Source organism: Zootoca vivipara, chromosome 5 (assembly GCF_965207765.1).
Source record: "Zootoca vivipara chromosome 5, rZooViv2.hap1.1, whole genome shotgun sequence".
Taxonomy (NCBI): domain Eukaryota; kingdom Metazoa; phylum Chordata; class Lepidosauria; order Squamata; family Lacertidae; genus Zootoca; species Zootoca vivipara.
In genome coordinates this window covers 70,454,377-70,480,481 of record NC_142588.1, presented here as the reverse complement: position 1 = coordinate 70,480,481, position 26,105 = coordinate 70,454,377, and the positions used below count along the sequence as shown (strand labels likewise).

Here is a 26,105-nt window from a genome sequence, read left to right as displayed (position 1 = left end):
ACTTATAAAGATGGCTGATCTGAGTAAAACAACTGTTTGTTGCTCAAACGTGTGCTAGGGGAAGAGTAAAGGAGGAGCAAAATCTGCATTCACAGCAATCTATTAACTACCATTTAACATGACATTCAAATTGGGCATGCGTAGCTTTGTACAAGACAAGATCTCGGTCAATCACACCTCGCAAGGACTTCGAGAGGATAAAATGATGCCCTGAGCTCCATGAAAAAGGCAAGAAACAAATTTATTACCTCAGCTTTTAGGCAACAATTCTTTAATGTCAAAAAAGCTTATTAGGAAATAAAACAACTCTTTAAAAAAAGCTTAAATTACAGAAGTATCCAATTCAAGAATGATATGAAATGAAAACTCACTTTGCAATACAATCAAGTCTGGAAGGATTAGCCCCCAAAGACATCCGCTGGCTCATCAGCAGAAATCCATCAACTGCCGTCGTACCTTATTGCATTCTGCATTGTATACAGTATAAATCCTGAATTCTGCAGCAAAACACATTCTCATCAGCTTTTCTTCTGAGTTTTTTCTGTATCACTTGCTTTGTGCTATTCACGCTGTGTGCTTGTGGAATGATAATGACAAGATTTTTTAAAAAAAAACCAGAAACATAACGTCTGACTCTGAGAGAAGACTAGATTTGAAGCAAATCATTTGTAACTACTCCTTAAAAATAGTTACAACCACAGTACCACAAGATAAACACTCTGGAAAGGGCCCCTCAAATTAGTCGTAAGAACCTGGAAAACACAGGTTTTGTCATTTATTTCTATACTGTAAAGCCTTTTTAAAAAGCAGAAGCACAGTTTATAGTATGGTTGCATGAAAGAGGCAGAAAGAGGCAGAAAACTGGGGAGGGGAATAGTATAACAAAAAAACTTTTGTTCCGCATTTTACAATTAAGATCTCCAAAGCACACAGTTTCATGTGATATACTGTATTTGGTATCAATGGCAACAATTTTGCTGAACAGATTCTTAGATTATCCATTAGGTCAACATTCGTCTCCCCATTTCCCCTGCAAAAAAAGTTACTCTTTTTCTGTAGTGTTTCAACAGACAAGATATAACATATGGCACAAAGCATTCATATATCTTAAGCCACCAGCTTTATCATAAAACAGGATTGAGTCATTATTTATATTGAAGTCTACATACAATTTTTTAAAAAATCTTTAGGTAATCTGATTTTTTTCAAATGAAGTCACATATATATCTTCTTAATATACAAAATATATCATTTTTTCATAAAAACATCCTTACAATAAATAGGAGGAATATTGACTTAAACCTTGTTCCCTCATTCATCCCGATTCACGCTACAAGGAGACCAGCACCTTTTGCCCTTAAATTCTGCAAGCTAATATATAAAGTCAGACAACAGCAATTCCTGCTATATTTACACCTCATAACATCAATGAGACTTAAGCACACCAGTGCCCTGTGCAGAGATAACATTTTGTTACTAAGGGTGTTCTAAGCATTGACCATGGCATAGGATTAAGGGTTATTCCACCCATCTTCAGGTGTTCAACCTGAAACCACATGGGCAAAGCATGTATTTAGCCAGGGGACAATCCTGCCCCAATGCCCCTGCAATGCTTGCTCTACCCCAACTTCCTCATGTTGAGCAGTAAGATCTGAAGAGGGCATTTAGCCCATTTGGTTGAACACACTTGGAAGCCGCTTCACAATCATCACTTTTATAGTTACAGGTAGGTAGCCGTGTTGGTCTGACGTAGTCGAAACAAAATAAAAAAATTCCTTCCAGCAGCACCTTAAAGACCAACTAAGTTTTTATTTTGGTATGAGCTTTCGTGTGCATGCACACTTCTTCAGATACCTGTCGGGGGTAAAAAAATGTCCAGTAGCACCTTATAGACCAACTAAGTTGTTCTGGGTATAAGCTTTCGTGTGCATGCACACTTCTTCAGATACCTTCGTATCTGAAGAAGTGTGCATGCACACGAAAGCTCATACCAAAATAAAAACTTAGTTGGTCTTTAAGGTGCTGCTGGAAGGAATTTTTTTATTTTGTTTCGATCACTTTTATAATACAAGAACCCTGGTAACACTATTAGACAAATGCACTAAGAATCCCCCTTCAAACCTTTTCCACCAAATAAAAGTCAGGAACGAAGAGGGTGGCACACATGGGGATGTTGGGGTGATGTGTGTGCTCCCTACACTTTTTGCACTCACATACTGTATTCAGGTTAAAAAATTTTAAAAAAATAAATGTCCAGTAGCACCTTAGATACCAACTAAGTTTGTTCTGGGTATAAGCTTTTGTGTGCATGCACACTTCAGATACCTGAAGAAGTACCTGAGATACCTGAAGAAGGTATCTGAAGAAGTGTGCATGCACACGAAAGCTTATACCCAGAACAAACTTAGTTGGTCTTTAAGGTGCTACTGGACATTCCCCCCCCCCCGACTGCATCAGACCAACACGGCTACCTACCTGAATCTATATTCAGGTTAAGTACCTGAACAAGCACCAGTCCCTTAAAGAACATTATGTCTGCACCAAGCCTAACTGAGCAGTGGATTGTGCCCATCACCTCACAATTAAAAATAAAAGTCTCATGTAATGCACTGGAGGTTTTCCTTTCCAAGTAAACAGAGCATTAGTATTCCGTACTAACAATCCCTAGCTTAATTCTTCCTCAAGTAGAATGAAACAGCAGATAATTACAATACTTATTATATAAATGAAAAAATACGAAAGAAAGATGCATTCAAGACAGGAAGTATAAGGACAAAACGGTTAATGTTTTCATAAAGTATTTCCCATGAACACACAGGACCCAATCCCATTAAAATTTGAGATGCTTCTGATTAAATCAATGACTTAAGTTCACTGCATCTACCTTGACCCACTGATAACTAGAACTGGTGCCATAATCTCTCAATCCTTATGTGTAGGTGTAGATATGTGTATACAGTACACAGCGAATTTCCATTCTAAGAAATGCTTCAGCATGACAGCAAGGTGTCATTTCATTAACAGTGTTATAACAAAGAGTGCTACAGATGACAACGAAATTAAGTCAAAGCTGGTCTTCCGAGATCACAGCATTAGCTGTTATAGCAGCCTTCCCCAACCTTTCAGCATGACTGTCGAGAGCTGTGGTCCAAAACATCTGGAAGGCAACAGGTTGGGGAAGGCTGCTATAACAGCTAATGCTGTGATCTCGGAAGACCAGCTTTGACTTAATTTCGTTGTCATCTGTAGGACATCTATACAGGTATATTTAGGAATAAAGTGGCCGCTTACCTGCTGGGAGATGCCACTTGCAGTCCAGTGCAGGTGGCGGCAGCAGGTGCTGGCCTGGCTTCGCCGTGGCCTGGGCGAACATTGCTTCCTTTCCCCACCAGCCATGCTGACTGCTGGGGCTCATCCATGGTCCCAGCCAATCACAGGCAAGCTTGGGGGCAGACCAGAAGGAAGACTTAGCCTCCCTGGCTTCCGTCTGGCCTGTTCCCATGGCATATAAAGCAGCCGACCCTGGGCTCAGTTTTCAGTCACAGCTTGGTCTCTGCCAAAGAAGGACATTGGCAGGAGGCTCCCAAAGAAGCCAAAGAAGATCCTGGGCCTTGGAAGGGGTCAAAATTGAAGCTGAGGTTCTAGGGCCTCCCAAGCGGTTTCTTCAGTGAGTGGCAGCGGATTGTCGAACAAAAGGCACTTTTAAGCGCCAATCGTTAATGGCAGGGTAGGATATTGGGGCTACAGGAGGCAGCAGCGGCAATTGTAGTGGGGTTCCAGGAAGTGCCGGATGGCCTCCTCACCCCCTCTCCCTCACACCAAATGCCTGTGCTCAAACCTGTTGACATCTGTTATCAATAAAGTTGTGGCTTGTTTAAATCCCAAGTGGTTGCCCTGTGTTTACTGCAATTTCGACACTGAGTCTGGGGCACACAATTGAAAAATCTGTACTTCATGTACTGTGCGGTAAGTGTGAATTTAGGAACTCACTTGAAATCAAATTGATTGAAATAGATCCAAAAGGTATGGACACAGATGACACCTTAGAATTATCTATCAGCAATTTACTCAACTATTTTCTAAAATATTATCATCAGTCCAGTTCCAAAGTGATATCCTTGGTATCATTCAGAAGAATGGAGTACAAAAATGACAAATATTGTTATACTGTAATGATATGGCTTTTCATAGCTTTTAAAAAATGTATTATATGATTTTTATTGATAGCCTTTTCACAAATGTGCTCTTCTAAAGTATTCCAATATCTTCTTCACATATATACTTCTAATAGAAAGGATAACAATTCTTTTAATAATTTAAATATAGTTATTTGTGCTGCCAAATATATTGGTCTTGGGGCTGGAGATTCAATTACTGTTTCCTTCTCAAAAATGCAAATGTGCGCAAACAAATAATAATTTTAACCGTTTCTACTCAGAAGTAAGTCCTACTGAATTGAATGGTACTTTCTCCAAGGGTTAGGAATGCAGCCTAAATTCTGAGGTCTTATTGTTAATGACACATTACAAACTCTACATTTGCATTTTGCAGACCATGTTCAAATTTTACATTTTGTATACTTAATAAAAAGCCTCAAAAGAACAAAAAATAGTTACTTTCTTCACAATTGAGTTTGGCTGCATCACATGCGACGGCATTTTAAAAACGTAACGGCATTTTAAAAACGTAACAAGAAATTTCCATCGTTTATTATTTGGGCTGAAAATAAAAATATTCCAATGAATGTGTCTAAATTTAGGCATTTTATTTAAAACCTTGATTCCTAGTTTCTTTGATAAAATATAGCATACTTTGAAGTCCGGAACCCAAGCAGGTCTCTCATTTCATTTCGGAATTTTGATAAGTCTTGCCGTAGCTCATTGAGATTTTCTACAGTTGCTTGATCAGTGCTTTGCATTCTCTGTCTCATGGAAGTCAAATAACGATGAACTAAGCAACACATCACCTTTTGGTAATTCTCATCTCTCTTTTGCTTCAGATTTCTCCACTCCTGTAAGCAAATAGTGACATATTATATATAATGTACAGATGGCTATGAATTTTCCCCTGGTTAAAAAGCTTTTGTATAATGGTAAAATAACACTGGGCATGATCCACCCCAATGTTCTATTTTGCACAGTCATATTTGTGCATGCATGCCTGCTAGACAGGGAGAGAGATCCTGGAAGGTTGGCAGGCGATGTCTTCGTACCTTCCTATATTGGATAGTTCATCTCACCAGTGATCAGTGTGGTGGCAGAGCAATGTAGAGTTTTCAGCAGAAGTGGCTGCTATGAGTCTCAAGTGGCCAGCAGTGAGCCAGTGCTGAGTTCTCATTCCCAAACTGCTCTGAGTGTGTGTTGTCTTGTGCCCTCTCTCTTATCTGTTCCCTCCTACCTCTCCATATTTCTGCCCCACCTAATGTTTTAGACTTAATAGCTCCACCATGGATTTACTGATTGCTTGGCTGAGTAAATGTTTCCTGGATGCTCAGTGCTTTGATTATATGATGTGTATTTGTCTACAGCTTGACTAGCTTTTCTAAGCTCTCTGCCATGAATTGACAGATACTTACGGTATGGATAATACTCAGCGTATCCCATGAATACAATGGGTAAAAGTTTTGTTTCCTAGAATGCCCTCTAAATGCTTAACTCCTTAATAATATGCTGCACATATGCATCTTATGATGTGTCTTGAAGTGCAATCTGCATTTCGACTGCTTCAGCCTGTATAGCATGCATGCATAAACACACACACACACACACACACACACACACACACACACACATATATATATATATATATATATATATAAGACAACCATCAACAAATTCTAATTTCTTCTAATCTTTAGCAATATACACAGCAGAGACTAAGAACAAGATACACAGTTACAGTATGGAGGAACTAATGATCTATCTGGATAAGAAATTAATGGGCTACATCTAATTATGCCCACCAATATGTGCAATGGAAATCACTTGCAGAATGGGACTTCCACTCTGTGCTTTGCCTTCCCACCCAGCAAATCTTCTCCAGGGGTTCACTCAACCCTCTGCAGCATATTTACCGTAGGTGTTGTGTGGGAAGCAGCACAATAGAGGAAGGAGAAGCCTCACTGAGCAAGAGAAAGCCCACCCATGCTAGTTTTACATGCACAAACATGCCTTCCCTTAAAAAACAAACAAACCCAAAAATCCTGCCTCTGTACCAAGGTCTGTACTGTATTAAGATGTGGGATGATTCTTCAATTGTTTTTACCTGCGAGAGGAACTCTAGTAATCGTTATACCTGATGAGAGGGTGCCCTAGATATGTTTATTTAAAGTAGTTGTAAAACAAAGAGGCTGCAGTGTTTCCTTCGGACATTTTGTTTTGACATGTCACAGGGCATGCTTAAAATTAGCACATGGTAGGGGAAAACTAACAAATCTGCATCATTTTTAGAATTAACATCTTGCTATAGAAAAAAACTCATTTGCCTGTACTGAATTTGCTCTACTATACTTTAAACCCTTAAATAATGTTATGAGAGGAAAAAGCAGAAAGGACTTCAGAGGTTGCACTCAAATAGCTTGCAACTGACTTGTGGAAGGTACTTCAATGATGTTTGGATACCAGGCACCGTTTTGAATCAAGGTGGTGGACCAAAACATGCCTTTGGCATGACTTCACCCATTTTGTCACCTGGGGTGTGTGTGTTTGCATGATGGGTGTAAACTCACAAATTACACTCTCCATTTTTAAAAAATCACCATATCCTTTGGTTTCTAAAAATTCCTGGGCACCACTTATTATTATTATTTAACTATTTGCAGGGGATTGGACTTCATAACCCTCATGGTTCCTTCCAACTCTACAATTCTATGATTCTATGTTTCTATTTCTTACCTTTAAACTATTCTGTCGCTTGACTTTGCCAGATGATGTATGAGAGCCGATCCACTTACTGAGGCTGTTAAATAGGTAGCATATAGTCTTTGGAGAAGGAACAATATTGAAGGGTGGTGGTAGCGTACATTTATCATCAAAATAGCTAAGCCAGAGCTTGGCACGAGCAAATTTCCATTCTTTATCTTCATGATTCTAAATTAATGGGGGGGGGTTTGGGGAAAACAGATATCAAAGGTTCTGCTGAGCGGCGATTATAAATTACAAAACTACCGTAGTGACACGGAATTAACACACACAAAAGTGCAACCCCCATACAAAGAAAAAGATGCACTCAATATTTAACCATGTGTATGATGCTTCTTGTAACCTGTCCATCTCCCCTTTGTAAGGGTGCTACAGGTGAGAAGAAGAGATGGCTGACAGCAAACCTACTAAGAACCAGGCTCAAACCTGGGTAGGGGCTTGGGCTCAGTTCATAATGGGGCCAGAATTCCCAACAACACCTATTTTACCACCATGTATTTACATGTCTATTATTTGTTTCATAAAATTTATACACCGCTTGATTGTAAAAAAAAAAACCCACCTTCAAAGTAGTTTACAAAAAGATAAAACAGTAAAATCGCGTGAAATCCACAACCATACTTTAACACATACATTTCTAAGTCTCTGGGTAGGCTTGCCCAAACAATAATGTTTTGGACAGATGTTGAAAAGAGTACAGCGAAGGCACCTGCTTGATCTGAATAGGCAAGGATTTTCAAAGTACAGGTGCTGCCACACTAAATGATCAAGCTCTTACAAATGTGGAATGGGCATTTTGTGTCACCTGATGGAGGGACAATTCCACTGATCAGAGAGGTTGAGTGGGCACATGTGGGGTAAAGCAATCTTGTACATAAAAGGGTCCCAAATTGTTAAGGAGTTTATATATGCTAAAAATAACAGCCTGAGCCCAGCCTGTCAGCAAATTGGCAACCAGTGTAGATACCTGAGCACAGGTGTTATATGCTGACAAGACCCCACTCCTGTCAGCAATTGTGTTCCAGCATTCTGCACTAACTGCAGCTTCCGGATCAAGCCCCACATTATTGTGCTATACAGAATCAAGAGCACTGTTTACACTTAAAATACAATAAATCTTGTTTTCAAAACACTTACTGCTATCAGCTGAAAGCTTTTATGGAGCATCGCCACCAAGAGCTTGGTAAGGACAATTACAACTACTACATTGTATGTGCCAACAATAACAGCACCAACAAAAGACTGTAGTTCTTCGCCATAGCTAAATCTCGTGACAAAAATGGCTACATGTGCAAGAGAGAATATGTACCAAAACAGGGCAAAGCAGGTGCCAATAAATCTGAAAAAAAGAAAAAACTGTGGTTAGATGAAGTAGTTACTGTGCTTTAAAGGCCAGATCAATGGAATCAATGCATTCATCCTATATAATGAAGTGCAAGTGTCTCTGCGTCCAGTCCCTGTGTCCGTGGGGTTGCGCATGTGCCCCACAAACAGCCGTTGGGACTTGGAGCGCAGAGACTTCGGATGGGATAAACTAGGACCGTGAGAGAGATTACATGCTTGCATATACACAACCATACCAAAAAAAAAAAGTGTGCGGCTTCCCCTTGCCTCTGCTGCGCTACGGAAGGATCTCTCTCTTTCCTCCTGGTTTCTTCTCCGTTAGAGGGGAAGGAGAGGAGGCAGGAAGGAGAGGAGGCAGGTGCCGGTGAAAGGGAAAGGGAGGGTAGGTGGGTGTGGATAGAGAGAGAGCATGAGCCGCGAGTGATGCGGCTGCTGGGCTGAAGGATCGATTAGCCGTTACTGAGGGGCGAAAGCAGGAGGGCGGGGGAAGAGGGAATTAGTCCCTGGAAGTGTGTGTGGATTTTTGGGGGGAGGGGTTGGAAGGGCTGCTGCAACTGGCACCAGCGAGGGGAGAGAGAGAGAGAGAGAGAGAGAGAGAGAGAGAGAGAGAGAGAGAGAGAGAGAGAGAGAGAGAGAGAGAGAGAGAGAGAGAAGTGGAGTAGAAAAAAGAGGGTGGAAAATGGGGAGGGAGAGAAGAAGCTGGCTGGGGCGGGGGGCAGGGAAGGGACTGAGTGAGGGGCTGAGGTGGTGGCGGTGGGTGAGTCACAGGGGGGGGACCCCGCTAATTAATTCTAGCACCCGTTAATTTAACGGGCTTCATGATACTAGTGTTCTATAAAAGAAAAACTGTGATCTCAATCAACACTATGAAACTCACGAGTGGAAGGTATCATTGCTTTGCTGCTCACAGAAAATCCCAGCACAGTCCTTTTCTTCATCCACAGTGAACCCTTTATCATACAGTTGGGTCAACCCAATGGTGAATGAGAACAACACAAGAAGAAACATTCCAAGAAATTTCCCGAAGTCCTGCAACATCTGCCCCATTGAAATCTGTAGGAAGATATTGATTTGTTCTCAATTTAAAACAGCTATGAAATATCAAATGGTGATTGCATATTAAGAAGGCATGCTAGAAAAACTATTTACAGGACAAGCAGATTTTCCTGACCAAATTCATGACACTACAAAAGAGTCAAGCAGCTGTTCTTAATACTGTTGGGTGAGAACTGTGATAAAACCACAGACTAAAAGAATTATTTTTTATTGTACTGTACAAACACACATGTTATTTTATCCTGATTCATTTTTATTCTCATAGTCAAAGCAAAATACAGACTGTTTCTTTAACTCAAATGATATAACGTGTAGAATAAATGATAATCTAGGGAGTTATGTTACTGATATTAATTTTTGTATCTTTATTTTAGATTTTATTATGATTTATGTTGAAATTGTTCAATTTGGTTGAGTACTTTTTGATGTTTTACTTATTGTTTATTATGACTTTTGCTATGCTTGTAATTAGGTCCTTTTTCATTTTAGAAGCCATCCTGAGCATGGTTTTAAACTACAGAAAGGCAGCATACAAATAAAACGATGTATGTATGTATGTACATATATACATATAATCTTCAACAATTTCATGACTGAAGATGGTATGAAAGGTTTAACTATGTTCATTGAGGTTTACATCCAATCATGAGTGCAAAGGATTGCAGACTTATGAGTAAATATGCATAGGATTGGTTTATGAGATTAATAAAGAGATTTAAAGCTTCTGATGTATAAATTCTATAGCAGGGTTAGCTTATGTGGTACCCCTCAGACGTTGTGGCCTATAATTTTCATATTCCCCATGATAAAGGATGATGGGAATTGTACTCCACAACATCTAGAAGGCACTATGTTGGCTATCCCTGTTTTACACTAACCCTAAAACAAAAATGGGAAAGACTATAGCACTTTCTCTGGAATACTGCATAGATACTTGGGGTACCAGATTCTTTTTTACTGTCCAGAGAAATTAATAGGATGACAAAACAAATCCTGTTAAGGGTAGCTATAATTTAGGCACAGACTTTTGTAGTCAGCATTACACTTACAAAGTGCTATACATTTGTAGAAGACACTTTTTTGTGAAAATCTGAACTGTTTGTTACACAAAAACAATCTTATTGTAAATATTAACTGTTTTTAGTAGTAGTGAAGTTAGAATATATCTGTCCCGCATTTTGACCCAAGTGTTTCCACAAAGCAACTTACAATAAATATAAACATCAATTTATTCGGCTTTTCAAAGCATTTATTAATAGCATTCATAGTTTGAGATAAAGGAAGATGGCAAACTGCTTTGAAAGTATATATAAGGTGTTGCAGTAATATGTGTTTCATTGCACTGATGGGGTGCAGTTTATGGGCATTTGAAAGTCATGACCTACTTTTGGAAAAGCATGTGGGTCAGCCTATGGTCGCAACTAAAGCTCCAGTGTGCCACTGAATGGGGTGACTCTTGGCTGTTTATGTACAACTGGATTTCTACCTTCACTACATAGAGGACTAATATAAATGCATGTTATAGTTGCAATACATAAATAAATATGTACGTTATGTAGTGAACGTCTTCAAAAATGAATAAGGACTTTTTAATGTTCAATATGTTGCCTCCCTGTACTATTAAAGAAGAATTTGCAGTAGAAAATGAGATTAAATTGGTAAAATGGAAAGGGATAAAAACTAGAGAACTCTCCCTGCTGTGACACGAAGTGTCTTATGGGTAACATTTGATGTTTTTTCTTATATGTCCCATGTGTTAACTGTAATTGGGGACAAACACAACAATAATATGGCTCTTTGAGCTGTGTCTAACGAACAGATGTGCACTATTTTATATTACCTTCCTTGGTTGCTGTTGTCACACAACTAGATATATTTGGAACTAGACCTCTGAATTATTTCCAGAATATCTGGCACTATAAATAGGATGTGCTGCTAATGCTTTGATCTCAATTCACATTTGAATGACACATAAAGCAACTTCCTTTTTAAAGGATGCTGCACTCCTTTGTGTACCATGTATAATACCATTTTTGTTTCATTTCTAAAGTTTCTAACCCAGTGAAAGAACCACCACTTTATATGCCCCAATAAGCCCACATAATCAGGTCACTATCCGACTACAGAAAGAATAACTATCAATACACACAATGATGGGAATATAAACATAAGTAGAGAGTCTATCTGAAAAACCAGAGGCAATTACACCTAGCCATTTTGTCCCTAGGACAACTTACCTGAAGTGGCCCTAGGACAGAGCTTGTTGTATACATGAAGAAAAGCCGAAGGTAACTCAGAACGTTGGCAAAAGCAAACAGACCTTCTGCCACCAGGGTAGGGTGGAAGGCATCCCAATCCTTCCTCTCAGCAAAATTATGGAACTAGAGTTTTTGAAAGAAGTTGAAGTTACTTTGAGTTACAACAGATAATCCAGTGACAGCTTTCATCAACCAATGACACACACTATCTGATTGTAGCCTATCTTCCAACCATGAACAAATCGCAGCAAGCACCAGGGGTCACAAATTTCCTTTCCCCCCTTTAAGTTGTGAGAGGCAAAGATCAGCAATAATGGTTTATAATTTGCAGGATAATGAAATTTTGCTGTTATATCCAAATGCAGTGAACACTGATTTGCACAAATCAATTTTGGATGAAACAGCAAACTATAATTTGTCACAAATCCGCCCGCTCATGTAAAAAAGAGAGAGAGAGAGAGAGAGGGCAAGACAAGGAGGGAACACACCACCCTGAGGCTTGCTCATAACAAAGCATAGCTTGACATTGCTACTGAATGTATCCAACAGGAGGCTGCAAGGAAACGGGAGTATTTCCTGCCACTAACAATCCAGGACAAGATCCTGCACTGAATGAGGTGAAATAATGGACCAATGATCAAACAGCTGCCCTACTTTTTTTTGTTTTACACTCAATTTATTTCTGTCTAGAATATAAGCTAGCTTTATTTGAATGATATTTTCTGACTTACCTAAAGGCAATATTTTGTCATGATAGTTATAAGCCTATTTAATCTGGAAGGTTCTTACATGACTAGCAAGCAGAGCTACCAGTAAGAGGATACAGCTTTATCTTGCACTCCAAATGAACACCAGACAAGAAGAAAGGCAGCTCTGAAGATTCAGCCACATGAGGGAAAAATATCTGAGCGGTTAAGATTAATACAGTTGCAGCAAGATGATTTCTGCCATCCATTAAGGCTGGTGCAGATTTGTTTTCCCTCCATTAGTCATGACTGGGAGTGGGCAGTAGATCACATGGCTCGTCTACAGACCCTTCCCACAAGAGGACATTTCCTTGTGACTCTTGGCCATTGTTCGGTATCCTGTCTGTATCAACATTAACAATGATTAATCCTAATCAGGGTACATTCCTCACTCAAGATTCATAACCTGGATTCAAATCTTGGGTTGGGAACAAATTGTGACTAATATCTACGACAGTTAACGTAGATGCAGAAGAAACACTGTACTGCAGAGACTGGTAAGATAGATATCACACCAAACAAAGGGGTGCAAAATTAAAAAGCTGCACATACATTATTATCATGAAAAAGGCCCATATTATTATTGTATGTGGCATGATTAATGTGCCCAATACCTTAGGGGCCTGCATTTAAAAATAAAAAGGTCCCAAAGAAGCTTGTAATCTAAAGTGAAGAGAAAACAAAAGTGAAGGGAAGCACAAAGGATGGATGACATGTATCAAATGCAGCCACACTCCCTTAGGGCCAAACTGCACAGTACAATAAATGTGTATCAGCATTTACATCTCTCTGTATGTTCCTTTCTACCCATGCATGCTTTAAGCATCAGCTGCAGAGACCCCAATCCATAGCAGGATAATGGCACTGATGGAAATGCCTTAAAGCTTTTCTCCATGCGGTCCTGATGAAAATTCCCCCTCTTCTCCCAGTCTCGCTTCTGCCATTGGCTTCTGCCATTGCCTTCAGCAAGTCACAATTCTAAATCTTAGTGCCTTATGTATAAAATGGGAATGTAAGCAGCACTCCACCCAAAGTTATTGTGAGGGAAAGCAGGATACAGGATATAAAGCACTTTACATATTAATTTGCAAAGCGATGTATAAATTAATCAGATTTCATCATCTTTAGGAAAACAGATGATTTGCTGATCATAGCAAATAAGCCAATGTTTCACAAATATTCTCCAAGAAAATAAAGGGGATGTTTATTCCCTGCATTGCAGGGGGTTGGACTAGATGACCCTCAGTATACCTTCCATCTCCCCAATTCTATGATTCTAGGCTGTAGCTAAAGCTTGTAACACAGCCTTCACTGGAAAAAAATGTGCCTAATTAGAATTAGTAGGTGTCTGATGTATAAGCCTCTGTATTATATGGCACATAAATCCCCAGTTTCATTTTATAATGTGTGCACAATACATGAGACTTATGAATGCTCTGCTTTCCTTTGGATCACATCAGCAAGGTCAAAAGGGGGTGGTCTTGTCATCTGGGTAGCCCAGAACTTCCATACACACTAGCCAGGCTTGCACACCAGGGAGGGCACTTTGGTGTTGCTACTGCAGCAAAAACTACCGTAGGTGGGAGGCAGCAGTTATGAGTTACCAGTCTCTGCAACCACAGGAGGCGCTGTGATTCTCCAGCGGTTTGACTTCACCCCCGGAGTCACACTCCATTGTCTCTCGAGACATATGGATGACAACAAATGAATGCAACTAATTTCAGATAAGACTACAAATCTACTTGGATGAATAGTAACGTTGCTGTTGGTTGACATCTTTCTTTTCTATAATAGAATAAAAACACTCGAATACACCATCAAACACACCAAAAAAGTAAGAAAACATAAAGACTCAACATGCGGCTCGATCTTCACATGCTTACTTTCTCTACTAGTGCTAAATATATAGAGACTGAAATCAAAGAAACCCTAATCAAACTTTAAGGCTTTAAGTTAAGAATGAGTGTTCCTAGGACAGCCTCCATTTTGGAAAAACAGGGTAATTTTATGCTGGTGTCAACCACCAAGAGTTTTGTTGTTTTAAAACTTTTTTTTTACTTTTTTTACTTTTTTTAAAAAATGTTATACAGGATTCTGCACAACACAGTGTTATAAAACACTGATTTGATGTTTACCTTGTTATGGGCAACTACTTTGAGAGCAAAAGTTGCCAAATAGAGAGAATTCATGACAAAACTAAGTTGATTTCGGGATTCTTCTAAGAAGTCTTCTAAGCCTTCATACCAGAGCCTTTTAACATCTGACCACACCATTCCTTAGAGCAGAGAAACAAAATGCAGTCAGTCAGATATACTAGATTCATTTCACAGTGATTTCAGTGTATTCTGTGTGTATTTCCATCAACCACAAAAGTACCCCCCCCCGGGTAATGGGGAGCAAAGGAATGTAAGAATTGTGTGTACTGCCAAAGAAGCATTGGGTTAAAAATGCAAGAAGGGATCCACACCTTTTAAAATACAGTGGGGATTATGCTAACAACATAACTACAACAGCCAAGCAAGGGTTCCACTATAGTGGCTTGGGTAGATAGTCACATTTTAACCTGGAGTCAAAACTCAAGCAATGTTGGTGCTATCCTTTAGCAGCCTTTCATATTCTAGTCTCTCTTTTCAAAGTCATAATCAGTGTGGTTAAAAATAGCAAGAAGTGAGTCTCAAAAGCAATGTCTATATCTTCATCTCTTACTAAGAAAAAAAATCCCTCTCCTATGTAAATGATATCCCCCTGCTAGCCTCTTATGTCAGTGGTAAATGTAAATAGTTTTAAAATTTCTAGTCAACGTCACATTATGTCTCCCTCACCCCAAGGACATTCTATACTACTTTACTATCAAACATTTGTAATAGCAGCATACACAATTCCAAACTGAGCATACAGAATATATAGGGCCATTATTAGTTAAGCAATGTGCTTCACAAAAGATTAGGTTACGGTTTAGTGCCCAAAGTACAACTGTAATTTCATTTGCATTTAGAAAATAATAGCAAAGGTTGCTGAATTCATTTTAACAAACAATGTTGAAAAATCAGTAATCCATGCTCCCTCTGCTGGTTCTGTAGTTACTTCAGATAATCTGCAAACTGTTTCTGGAAAGACAGCTGACACACTTCAAGGAACAGAGTTCTCACATGGTGCAAGTCTACGAATATTTAAGTTCTATTTTCATAAAACTTGTTATGTGGACTCTAGGAATGATTTACACAATCCTTCCTTCCACATAAAGGGGATGGGAATAGTACAAAATAACATCACAGGCACAGCTTTGTTGTGTATGGACTGGGGACACACATTTTCATGCTCCCACACCATGCATACGCCAGCTATGTGTGAATCAGCCCCACAGGGGCACTTCTCATACCTGAAAACTTCTTACAAAGTATTACTTTCAGGTATGAAAATGGAATGTGCAACCATAATATATGACAATTCCAACTTTTTTTTTCACAACCAAAGATGCAACTCATCCCCTTAACTTGCTACACTTTTATCACTTCAAGTACTTTTCTCCCCACCCTGACTCACTCCCAGTACTGAAGGTGGAGAAAGAGTAGAAAGTCTACACAACAGAAGATGTGAAGGTATTCAGCTTCCATGATCTGACATCCACCTTTTTTAGACCTCCTCACCCTACAGTTCATATATGAAATAGAAGAATTGCATGAACAAACAAAGAACATGCCTGCCCACATGCAAGTCTTTTAATGGTAATTTGTTGTTTGGCTGAATTCTTACGAGACTTTCACCTCCAGGATCTTTTTAGAAACCTTAAGAATCACTAGGACATTATTTTTCCCTTCAAAGGTATGGTGTTCCCCAGTGACCATAGAGCCTTCTCCCCTTAGCATAAGTAAATACAGTGGTACCTCACAAGACGAATGTCTTGCAACGAAAAACTCACTAGACAAAAGCGTCTAGCGATTCTTTGTTGCCTCGCAAGACGAAGCTTTCTATGGACGCGTCTCGCGAGACAAATTTTTTTTTTGCCGTTTTTTTTGCCGTCTGCCGTTTGTTTCCGCAAGACGAAAATTTTCGTAAGATGGCACGACCCGCGGAACGAATTATTTTCGTCTTGCGAGGTACCACTGTACACTCAAAGAAAACTAGTAGAGGAACCTAGACCAGGAGAGGGTTTAAAAGATATGAGAGACCGAAAGAGTTCTCTCATTTTCCTACTGCAGTGTTACAGTGTCTGTACACACAAACAAAACTCCCAACTCTTACGCCCTATGTAGATCCAACTATACCATAATCAATCACACCCCTAGATAGTAATAGCACCTACCGTAAGCCTGGAAAAATATATATCCTTGAATTATATTAAGACTGGTATGCTCCTCTCCCCAGTCAAAATAAGAAGAAACATGTCTTTTTCCATTACTAGACCATACTGCCAGGGATAAACAGAGCTTCAATGTTAGAGATGTAACAATTAATTTTATAACCATTTTATACTTACCGATTAGCCAAAATAGTAGAAGATAGTCTATTCTCTCCAATTCTGGCCCCATGGTGTTTTTTTTATCTTCATTGTAGACAAGTGAGTACAAGTTAAGCAAGAGCAGAAATGTGAAATACGATGCTCCATGAATAATAAACTTCATAAACGGAGTGTGAATTATTCGGCCTATTTGAGATTTTGGAGCCAACAAGTAACAAAGAGACAGTATGGGCCAAAATATGCCAACTGCCAAGACAGTCAAAATCTTCTTAAATGTGTGCTTGCGACGGTAACCAGCCATTTGTCCAAACCAGACAGTATTGAGAAATTGCTGGCAATTAGACTGAGAAACAAACTGCAATAGGAAAAGAATTTTACATCAGTAAATACTGTCCAAAGTAGCCAATAACTCATTACTCAAGCTTTATTTAAACCACTGGGGAGAAAACAGGGTAAGATTACAATTGTACTGAACATTTTTTTCCAATCCTAACTTCAGTTCTCAATCGATTCATGAAGTTTAAGAAAACTCATCAACATTATAGAGTGAATTTCTCCAAATACACACATTTTGTATGCAATTTTGCCCAGGATACATAGTTCTGCAAGCAATTTTCTCTACCATAATGGATGTTCTCTATTTGATAGGACTAGTATTGGATACAATTCTTTATATACCTAATGCTGCGGTTCTTGAAACTATTAGAAGCAGTGTGCCTATGAAGATACATCACTGGTCTATCCCATCAATTAGTTGGACAGCTTTATAATACATTAGCAAAAGGGGGGGGGAGACATACCTCTTTTTGGTTGTATTTAATAGCAAGCTTTAGGCGACTCAAATTCATTCTCTCTTCCAACAGCCCCCTTTTATCCACATGCTCATCACTTGCTGTATGGTTGAGTATAACTTCAAGCTCCCGAGAATTCCGTGCTTGTGCAAGCAAATCTTTAGCAAAGGTTTTACACTGCTGAGCTAATTCTTCATAATCATTTCTAGGATATAGAGAAGGTAACAGCATACATGATGATTATATTTTACTTTAACTCTTGGGAGGCAGTATGCTGCAGAATACCAGCTGCAGGGAATCACAAGTACAGAGAGTGCTCTTGCACTCAGGTCCTGCTTGTAGGCTTCCCACAAGCACCTGCTTGGCCAAGTAAGACCAAGATGCTGCACTATATGAGCCTTTGGTCTCACACAGAGGGCTCTTATGACTTTTTAATGTTGATTTCACCAAAGAAAGGTCCTTCCTCTACTCAAACTGAATACAGACTGGAGTGAGTTAAAAATGGATGTGATTCAAATGGATGATTTAACTCATCGATGAAAGAGGACTGATTTAAAATCAATGGGCTGGATCCAGACTAAATCAGGCAAGCGTTAGTCTAATTGAAATCAATGGGACAAAGTTAGTCATGATTCATTTGATTTTAGTAAGTATGACTAACTTTATTCTAGATTCAACCAATAGATTGCAATCAATTTTTCCCACTGTGTAATTAACATATTTAGTCAACGATGCATACGGATCATTTGCTCTAGTAATTGAAACATATTAGTTTGCAGCCAAATTGGTCCTTTATAAAACTTAGGAGCATTAGCCAAAACCAATCCTAAGCACAAATGCATAGGATTCCACTGTAAATTCTCTGATATCATTGACAACTGATCATTGGGATTTTGTCGATAGCATCCAATTATATTTAGAAGCATAATACTAAAAAGGAAACAGTAGTAGGAAATAGGAATTACTTGTTACTGATACCTGAATTCAACTTCTACAAGGCTTAGTTCTCTTAAATCTGCACTAAGTTCAAAGGCTCTCAGAATTGGATCCTCTTCCGTCAACATTATTAGGGCAGGACTGGCCAAACATCGATAAATATCAAGACGAAATCTGTTATAAAAATATCAAGGAATACATCTTAAGTCAACCAGTTTTTAGTCAATAGTTTGTTTGTAATCTGTTTAATTTCATGTGTATGGTATATTTATCTACATTGAAAGCCATTTCTAGTATGACAAAAGAAACACGAAATGCCCTAGGTACTCCCCCAAAGCATGCATGCTAAGGCAAATTACTTAAGTGTATTTTGGCTTCAGCACTGAAGAAAGTTTATTAATTCTAAATTTGTGGATTATATGGAGAAGAACTGTAGAAGTTTAAAGACACTTGCAGGATCGAAATAAATCCTACAAATTGACTAAAGTAAGGGCAATAAAGAACTGCAAGATAGGAGTAAATAAGAAAACCGTGTGAAGGGAGGGAGGGAAGTCACAGCTCGGCAGAGCAAAATGAGATGGGTGCATTTAAGATGAATTGTACAAAAAAATTGTTGTTTTGTTTGTTTATTTGGAAAAACTGAATAAAAATTATTATAAAAAAAGAAGAAGAAAGTTTATTAATTCAACTTTGTAGTTAGCAACTTACCCGCTAGCCACCAGGAGCGAAAAATTTCTTGTGGCAACTTCATGATTAGGCTGACAGATGAGGGATGGATTGCTCTATTCCAGGCATCCCCAAACTTCGGCCCTCCAGATGTTTTGGACTACAATTCCCATCTTCCCCGACCACTGGTCCTGTTATCTAGGGATCATGGGAGTTGTAGGCCAAAACATCTGGAGGGCCACAGTTTGGGGATGCCTGCTCTATTCCTACTCTCTGCCAGGCTGCTTGTTTTCATGCTAGCCATTAAGGAAGAAAACTTATTTTCTCCATGACCAGCAGGGAAATGCAAGCTACTAGCTGTTTGGCAGGCTACTAACAGTTTTGCACAATAGCAATTATATACAGAGAGAGAAAGAGGTACATTAGTTATTTCAAAAGGATAAGCACATTGATATTAAAATGAAAACTGCAGCAAATACTTGCAGAATTCCCATTATACTGGAAGCGGAACCCAAACTTTAAGTCTGAAAACATAATTAGAGACATTCTGTACAATTCAGCTGGAACATATTTGGTTGCTATATTATTTGCAATCTTACAATAACTCACTAACAGGGTGTCTGAATGTAACTGGCTCCCTAATGGCTGAAAAGTCTTGAGGCTGGGGCACAGAAAAGTCTGTCTAGTTTTGCTTCCATCCTGCCCCACCACATCGCCACCCTGCCACCCATTTATGTGCTGCATTACAATCTCACATAAATAATACCAGAACACAGTAGAAAGAGGGGAAAACATCTCAAGTCCCTCATGCTGAAATATGTGGCAGGCTAAAATTATTGAGCAGAGAGACAATCCGCTTCTCAGTTTAGCAGAAGGTCATGCAATTATCTATTTCATGTATGTGATTTATAATGACCTAAAAGAAAAAAATAGCCACCCCTCTTTTATAAAAGCTTCTCTCCTGGGTCACCTTACAGAGTAAGACCACTGGTCCATCTAGTTCAATATTGCCTACACTGATTGGCAGTAGCTCTCCAGAGCCATTTCCCAGCTCTACCTGGAGATGCCTGGGATTGAACCTGGGATATTTTGCATGCAAAGCATGTGCACTATCAATGAACTTCGGATTTTCCCTCAAAATGATTCTTACTCACTACAAGTGATCAGGCAAGTGGTTGCTTAAAATCTAGTTCTTCTATAAGACAGGAAGGAAATTACATGCATTAATAAACAGCTAATTACTGTAACCTGGAGTGCCGAAGGCTATCTTTTTTGTTCTTGGCCGTACATAATGTACATTCACAGCCAACAGCATGAGGTTTGGGTAGTGACACATCTTGCTTTAATAGCATAGTGAGAATTTCATAGTTGTTACGGTGAGCAGCTAAAATGACTGGTGCCACATCCATTGTTGTTGAATATTCTGGATTCTGAATACGTTCCATTAATTTCTGAAAGAGAGAAAGAAGCCTGGCTTTATGAATTGTTAAATCAGAGATTAAAACTTGTCAAATCTACAGCCAAAAATAATATATTTATTGCGGTCTCTCACATTTAAAAACTTTAAATCTTCAGAACTGAATGGGCTTATGAGAGAAAATATAATTCACCTTGTTAATTTTGTACCACACTGCCATTTAATAGCTACATCTCTTTTAACTAGACCTGCCGGAACTGAATTATGGCTGGAAAAAAGCCCTAGTTATTGCCACTCTACTTTTGCTTAAATCTAAGATAGCCCTGGCTCAGTTCAAGTCTGAGTATTGATAAAGATAGCTACAGGGTGCAAATAATTTAAAAACCCCACCCTTTCCTCTTCCCCCCCAAAAGAAACCTGCTCATTTTCAGATATATAACCAAAAGACTCTTAAATGTACTCTCCAAAACTTCCATTATCAAATACAGTGGTACCTTGGTTCTCGATCTTAATCCGTTCCGGGAGTCCGACTCCCGAAACTGTTCAAAAACCAAGGTGTGGCTTCCAATTGGCTGCAGGAGCTTCCTGCACTCAAGCAGAAACTGCATCAGACACTCAGCTTCCGAAAAACGTTCGCAAACCAGAACACTGACTTCTGGGTTTGCGGTGTTCGGGAGCCGATTTGTTCGACAACTAAGACATTCAAGAACCAAGGTACCACTGTTTGTGCTTAACACAAATATCTGAGCAGAGCAACAGTATTAAGATGGGGCATAATACTTTTAATTTATGTAATACTAACAACAATTGTTGGTCTACTGGTTCGTTTGGGTCGATGATTAAGAAGTATATCTACAGCTCCCACAACCTCTGAGTCAATGGCCACCAAGAGTGCATCTGTAGACTGAAAAAATGGAACATTAAAGGAGAAGTAATAGCAACCTGCATACTAGGGAACAAAAGACTATTTTTCAAAAATGACAAAGATAGGTTCACCGAACGAAAATGTTTCTTTTCTGAAACAATAGGTAAAAAGAAGTTATATCTCACGATTATTCCATCATCATCATCAACAACAAGAAGAAGATTATAGTACCTGACAGCCATAATCCAGGAGCAGCTGTAGTATGTCTAGATTCTCATTTTCAATAGTTATGGTAACAGCATTTCTCCCGAGCACATCCACACAATTTATGTTCATATCACCAGAGCTATTCTCTTCTAAAAGTTTCTTCACCATGTAAAAGTCACCTAAACCAGTAATAGACAAAGACCTATTTCAGTGCTTTTTATTTGCTGATATTCTATCATATCATATTATACAAGATGATATTTATTCCTCTTTTCCTCCAAGGGGCTCAATATGCCATGCATTGCTCTCGCCTTCTCTGTATTATCCTCAAAACAACTCTGTGAGGTAGGGTAGGCTGAGAGTTGGTAATCCAGTGAGCTGCACGGTTGAGCGAAGATTTGTGCCCCATGTTTCAGGTCCTAGTCCAACACTCTACCCCATGCACCACAAATAAATATTACACTTACTTTTAAATTTAGACATCCCTACAAGCTTAGTTTTATGTTCTGCTGTGCAGAAGATGCTTTAACACTCTGACTTAGTGACACCAAACTGCTTTTTGAAGTAGAGATTTAAAAAACCTACATCCTACACTTGCAATGCACAAACACTGATCCTGCACCTTACATGTACTGCCTAGCCAATGAGCAACGCTTTCAGCTCTCACATTCCAGTGACAAAATAAAGCTTTAACGACCCTTCTCTCATCCTGCCCACCTAACATACTATTAGCATTAATCATATCTTGCAAATAAAATAGTTGCATAGGAGCCAGTGTGGTGTACAGTAAATATGTGGAGTATATAACATTTTTATCATGTACACTTAAATACTTTATTCTGTTTGTTATGTTCCAGTCCACGAGAAGAAACTCCAGATCTGAAATAATATCCTAGATAAAAGAACTATGGTGGCAACAAGTGGTGAATTGGAAGAATCACTATCCTTTGATTGAAACAAAATAAAAAAATTCCTTCCAGTAGCACCTTAGAGACCAACTAAGTTTGTCATTGGTATGAACTTTCGTGTGAATGCACATGACCAACATGGCTACCTACCTGTAACTTTGATTGAAAATTAGTGTACAAAAATACTTGATCTATCCATGAAGCAGCAGGTAATACAGCAGGTGTAGGAAACTAGAAATGATTGATGAATTGTGAATAGGTTTATAGGAAAAAATTAGCTTCCCACCAAGTAAATTTATAGAAATGAAACTATCTAAAAAAATTGCCCCCAGGACAACTGTACAAAAATGCTTGAACTTCATAGTTACTTACCATCTCTTGATGCAGTTGCAACCCCACAAACAGAATACTATAACCCTGCTTCTCTCCCTGAAAGAATAACATCCAACCTCTGCCACCATCTTCTAACATTTACCTTTCTGTACAAGCTAGCAGAGGTGACATATTATAAAAGTCACATAGTGTTACAGATCATACCATTTCAAATACTTCCACAGGACCAAAGCCACACAACTCACAAGGAAATCCCTATGTTAGTTTTAAAATATGCCAAAAAATATTGGGCTCCATATTTCAAGGTAAGTTACATCTGCTTCTTCCCACTGTGTACATATTTTTAAATTTTAAACAAAACTAATTATTTGGATCCAAGTGGGAAAGTGAAAAGTCAGAATGCCTTCACACATTTTGTGTATTAGACAGAAATGTTGAATTTATAACATGTGAATGTCTTTCTGACACTATTTTTAATTTTTAGTAAGGCAATGCTTCAGCAAGAAAAATTGGAAATTAAATCAGCATTAATAACATAATGAGTAACAACAATCAAAATAAGAGCAGTTAATAATTTTTGTACTTATTACATACATTTCTAAATCTCAGTAACCTTTATGTTGCCCACATATATAAAGAGTCACTTCACTTACTGTTTCCCCCACTTTTTACATGAATGCATGTGGAAGAATTAATTAAAACCAACAGACAGGGCTAGCCTGTCAAAAGGTAAAGTGAGCCAAGTCATATGCCAGATGACTGGGGAAGGAGGCAGCATTGTTGTGGTCCCCTCATTCATTCCCCATGTCAGCTGTTAAGTGGAGCACCCTGTATGTGGTGAATCTGTCTGTCCTGCATAGGCTGAGTGACAAAGTAATGAAGAAAATGACTGTGATGGGCAGGCAAACAGTGCTCTGTTGACTGTCCTACTGCACATCCATAAATGGCAGGAGGAAAGGCACAAGGCCAGAACAAGCTGCAGACAGGAAAAAAAATACTCAGGTGGTCCAGGCCTGCCTCAGTTGAATGCGTTCACTGGTTCTCCCTCCCTCCTACCATTTTAACCTCACACCAACCTTGAGCAAAAGTGAGGCCACAAGTGTGCAACTTGCCCAAGTTCACCTAGCGTGTTTCACAGCTTGAGTGGGGGGGGGGGGTTGAATCCAAGTCTCCTGAACCCTAGCAGCTCAGAAGGTGACGGCAACCAGGACTAGAGACAGTGCATCCCATTAAAGCAAACTAACAGAAATGCAGTACTTGGACATAAGAGAGCTCAACTGATTACGCAGAAACCCACAGAATTTCAGGTGAACTCTCTTCCCAATATCATGAATGGAGGAAACGGAGAAAAGCCCTATTCGTCCTGGACAGAAGCCAGCAACATTTTCAACCCGCTGCGCAAAGGGTAGACCAGTGGTTCCCAACCTTTTTTTTTGTCCATGCCCCATCTAAGCATCTCTAAAATCCTGACCCCTTCCTGCTCCCGCCCCCGACATATAATTCTTATTATTCTAAAAGTGATCTCCTATTGACACAGAGGAAGCCTAAAAGGCCATTAACTGTTAAAAACTCATTCTCGAATTGCCTTCCTTCAAAACCACATTCCCCCACGTTGGGAACCCTGGGGGTAGGCAAAACACCCCAAAGGATGCTCATTCAAGGAGAACATTTTGCTGCCAAGTTAAACCCGACTTCCTAAGAAGGCGATTCATCCACCTTGCCCCCTGCTTTTGCGTTTTCCCTGTGGCATATATATATATTTATATAACCACAAGGCAGTGCGAGGAAGGTTGGGTTTGAGAGGTAGCAAACAACCTGTGCAGGTCATCATCATCCCAGTGAGGTAGTGGGTGCGGTGCGGGTGTGAGAGGCAGAGAGGCTGAGAAAGAGCGAGGCACAGATTCAAATCCAGGGACTGGGAGATCCTGCAATCCTCTTAGGCAGCCTCATCGGCTGCTCAGCATCAGCACTTCAGCCACCATCGTATAGCGGCCACAACGATAGTGGCAATATAACATTCCCGGTATCCAATACCCCCATCCATCCATCACTTTCCGCGCAGTGGCGGCGGGGGGGGGCACCCTCTCTCTCCTTAGAGTTCATAAGCCCCACTAGGAGCCGGAACCGAGTCGGAGGTTTGCGCGTCAAGCTGCTGCTGCTGCGGCCCTAAATCCATGCCGGGCCGACCCTCTCTCCGAGGCCCGCAACGGCCCGTCCTAAGCGACGCCCTACCTTTGTCGCAGGCGAGCAGGAAGAGCTTCTCGTCCAAGGTGGTCTCCTCCTTCACCTGCCGGACATCCTTCAGCGCCAGCAGCTTGTTCGGGGAGGCCGAGGCCGACGGGTCCGCGCTCTGGTAAAGAGCAGCCATAGCCCCGCCAAGCGGAGGCCCATCGGGAGAGGCCGCACCGCGGGAATGGCTCCCCTTCCCTCACGCAGCAGCAGCTGCAGCCGAGGATCCGCCGCCCGCCAGGCCGGCCAAACGCGAGAGGCCAGAGAGCAGCCAAGCGCCGGTGGAGATGTCAAAGCAGGAGGGAGATATCTCCGCGCAGGCGCAGGGAGGCTCCGCGGTCTCGAGGCTGTGCTCCGCGGTGGCCTAAGTAGCCGCGCACTCTCTAATTCGTGCCTCGTGAGGCAGCTGGGAAACATGAGCATGCAGGGGAGGGGCCGAGGGGGCACAGAGCAAGTATTCTCATCCCTCCTCCGCCGCATTTTAGACCATATATACAGCTATAATTCAGATCACCGGGAGGTATTTTGAAAGGAACTGCCGCAGGCCATTAAAATTTGATTGCATCGCATTGCAATCCCCATTTTTCTCCAAAAAGGTCAAGGTGGCAGACAAGAGTTCTCCTCCCCCATTGCATCCTCGCAACAACCCTGCGAGGGAGGTTAGGCTAGGTGAGTGGCGGGCCCAAGGTCACCCAGTGAGCTTCCTGCCCGAGTGGGGATTTGAACCCTGACCTCCTAGGTTCAACGCTTGACCCACTGGTTCTGTTTTCTGGCAGGCATTTGAAGCTTGTTATGAACTGCGGCATGCACCTTACTGCAGCAGAAGTAACTTGCCGGGTTGGCCCAAGCCATTTTGCAGCCTATGGGTTTTTAGAAAAAGAACCTCAGTGAAATGTTCAGTGTGTAAGCTGCGATTACCTGGGTTTGAATCTCCTCCTAAGAAAACACCAAATGGGTGAGGAGATACTTG

General features: G+C 40.2%; 1 protein-coding gene across 2 annotated transcripts; it reads right to left on the bottom strand.

Moving 5' to 3' along the window:
- Window positions 1-4,192: 4,192 nt before the first annotated feature.
- On the bottom strand, window positions 4,193-25,539 carry TRPC1 (transient receptor potential cation channel subfamily C member 1). Of its 2 annotated transcripts, none has more exons than XM_035133720.3 (13): window positions 25,139-25,539; window positions 21,690-21,844; window positions 21,396-21,497; window positions 20,419-20,627; window positions 18,553-18,684; window positions 17,584-17,779; window positions 16,802-17,138; window positions 14,460-14,599; window positions 11,558-11,701; window positions 9,142-9,317; window positions 8,058-8,259; window positions 6,894-7,088; window positions 4,193-5,011 (listed from the first exon to the last, which is right to left on the bottom strand). In XM_035133720.3, the coding sequence occupies exons 1-13, from the start codon at window positions 25,272-25,274 to the stop codon at window positions 4,784-4,786; spliced, it is 2,352 nt and encodes a 783-aa protein (XP_034989611.1). In that variant the 5' UTR covers window positions 25,275-25,539; the 3' UTR covers window positions 4,193-4,783. The 2 variants fall into 2 exon arrangements, with proteins under 2 accessions (XP_034989611.1, XP_034989612.1); XM_035133721.3 differs by having other exon boundaries at window positions 20,425-20,627.
- Window positions 25,540-26,105: the final 566 nt, after the last annotated feature.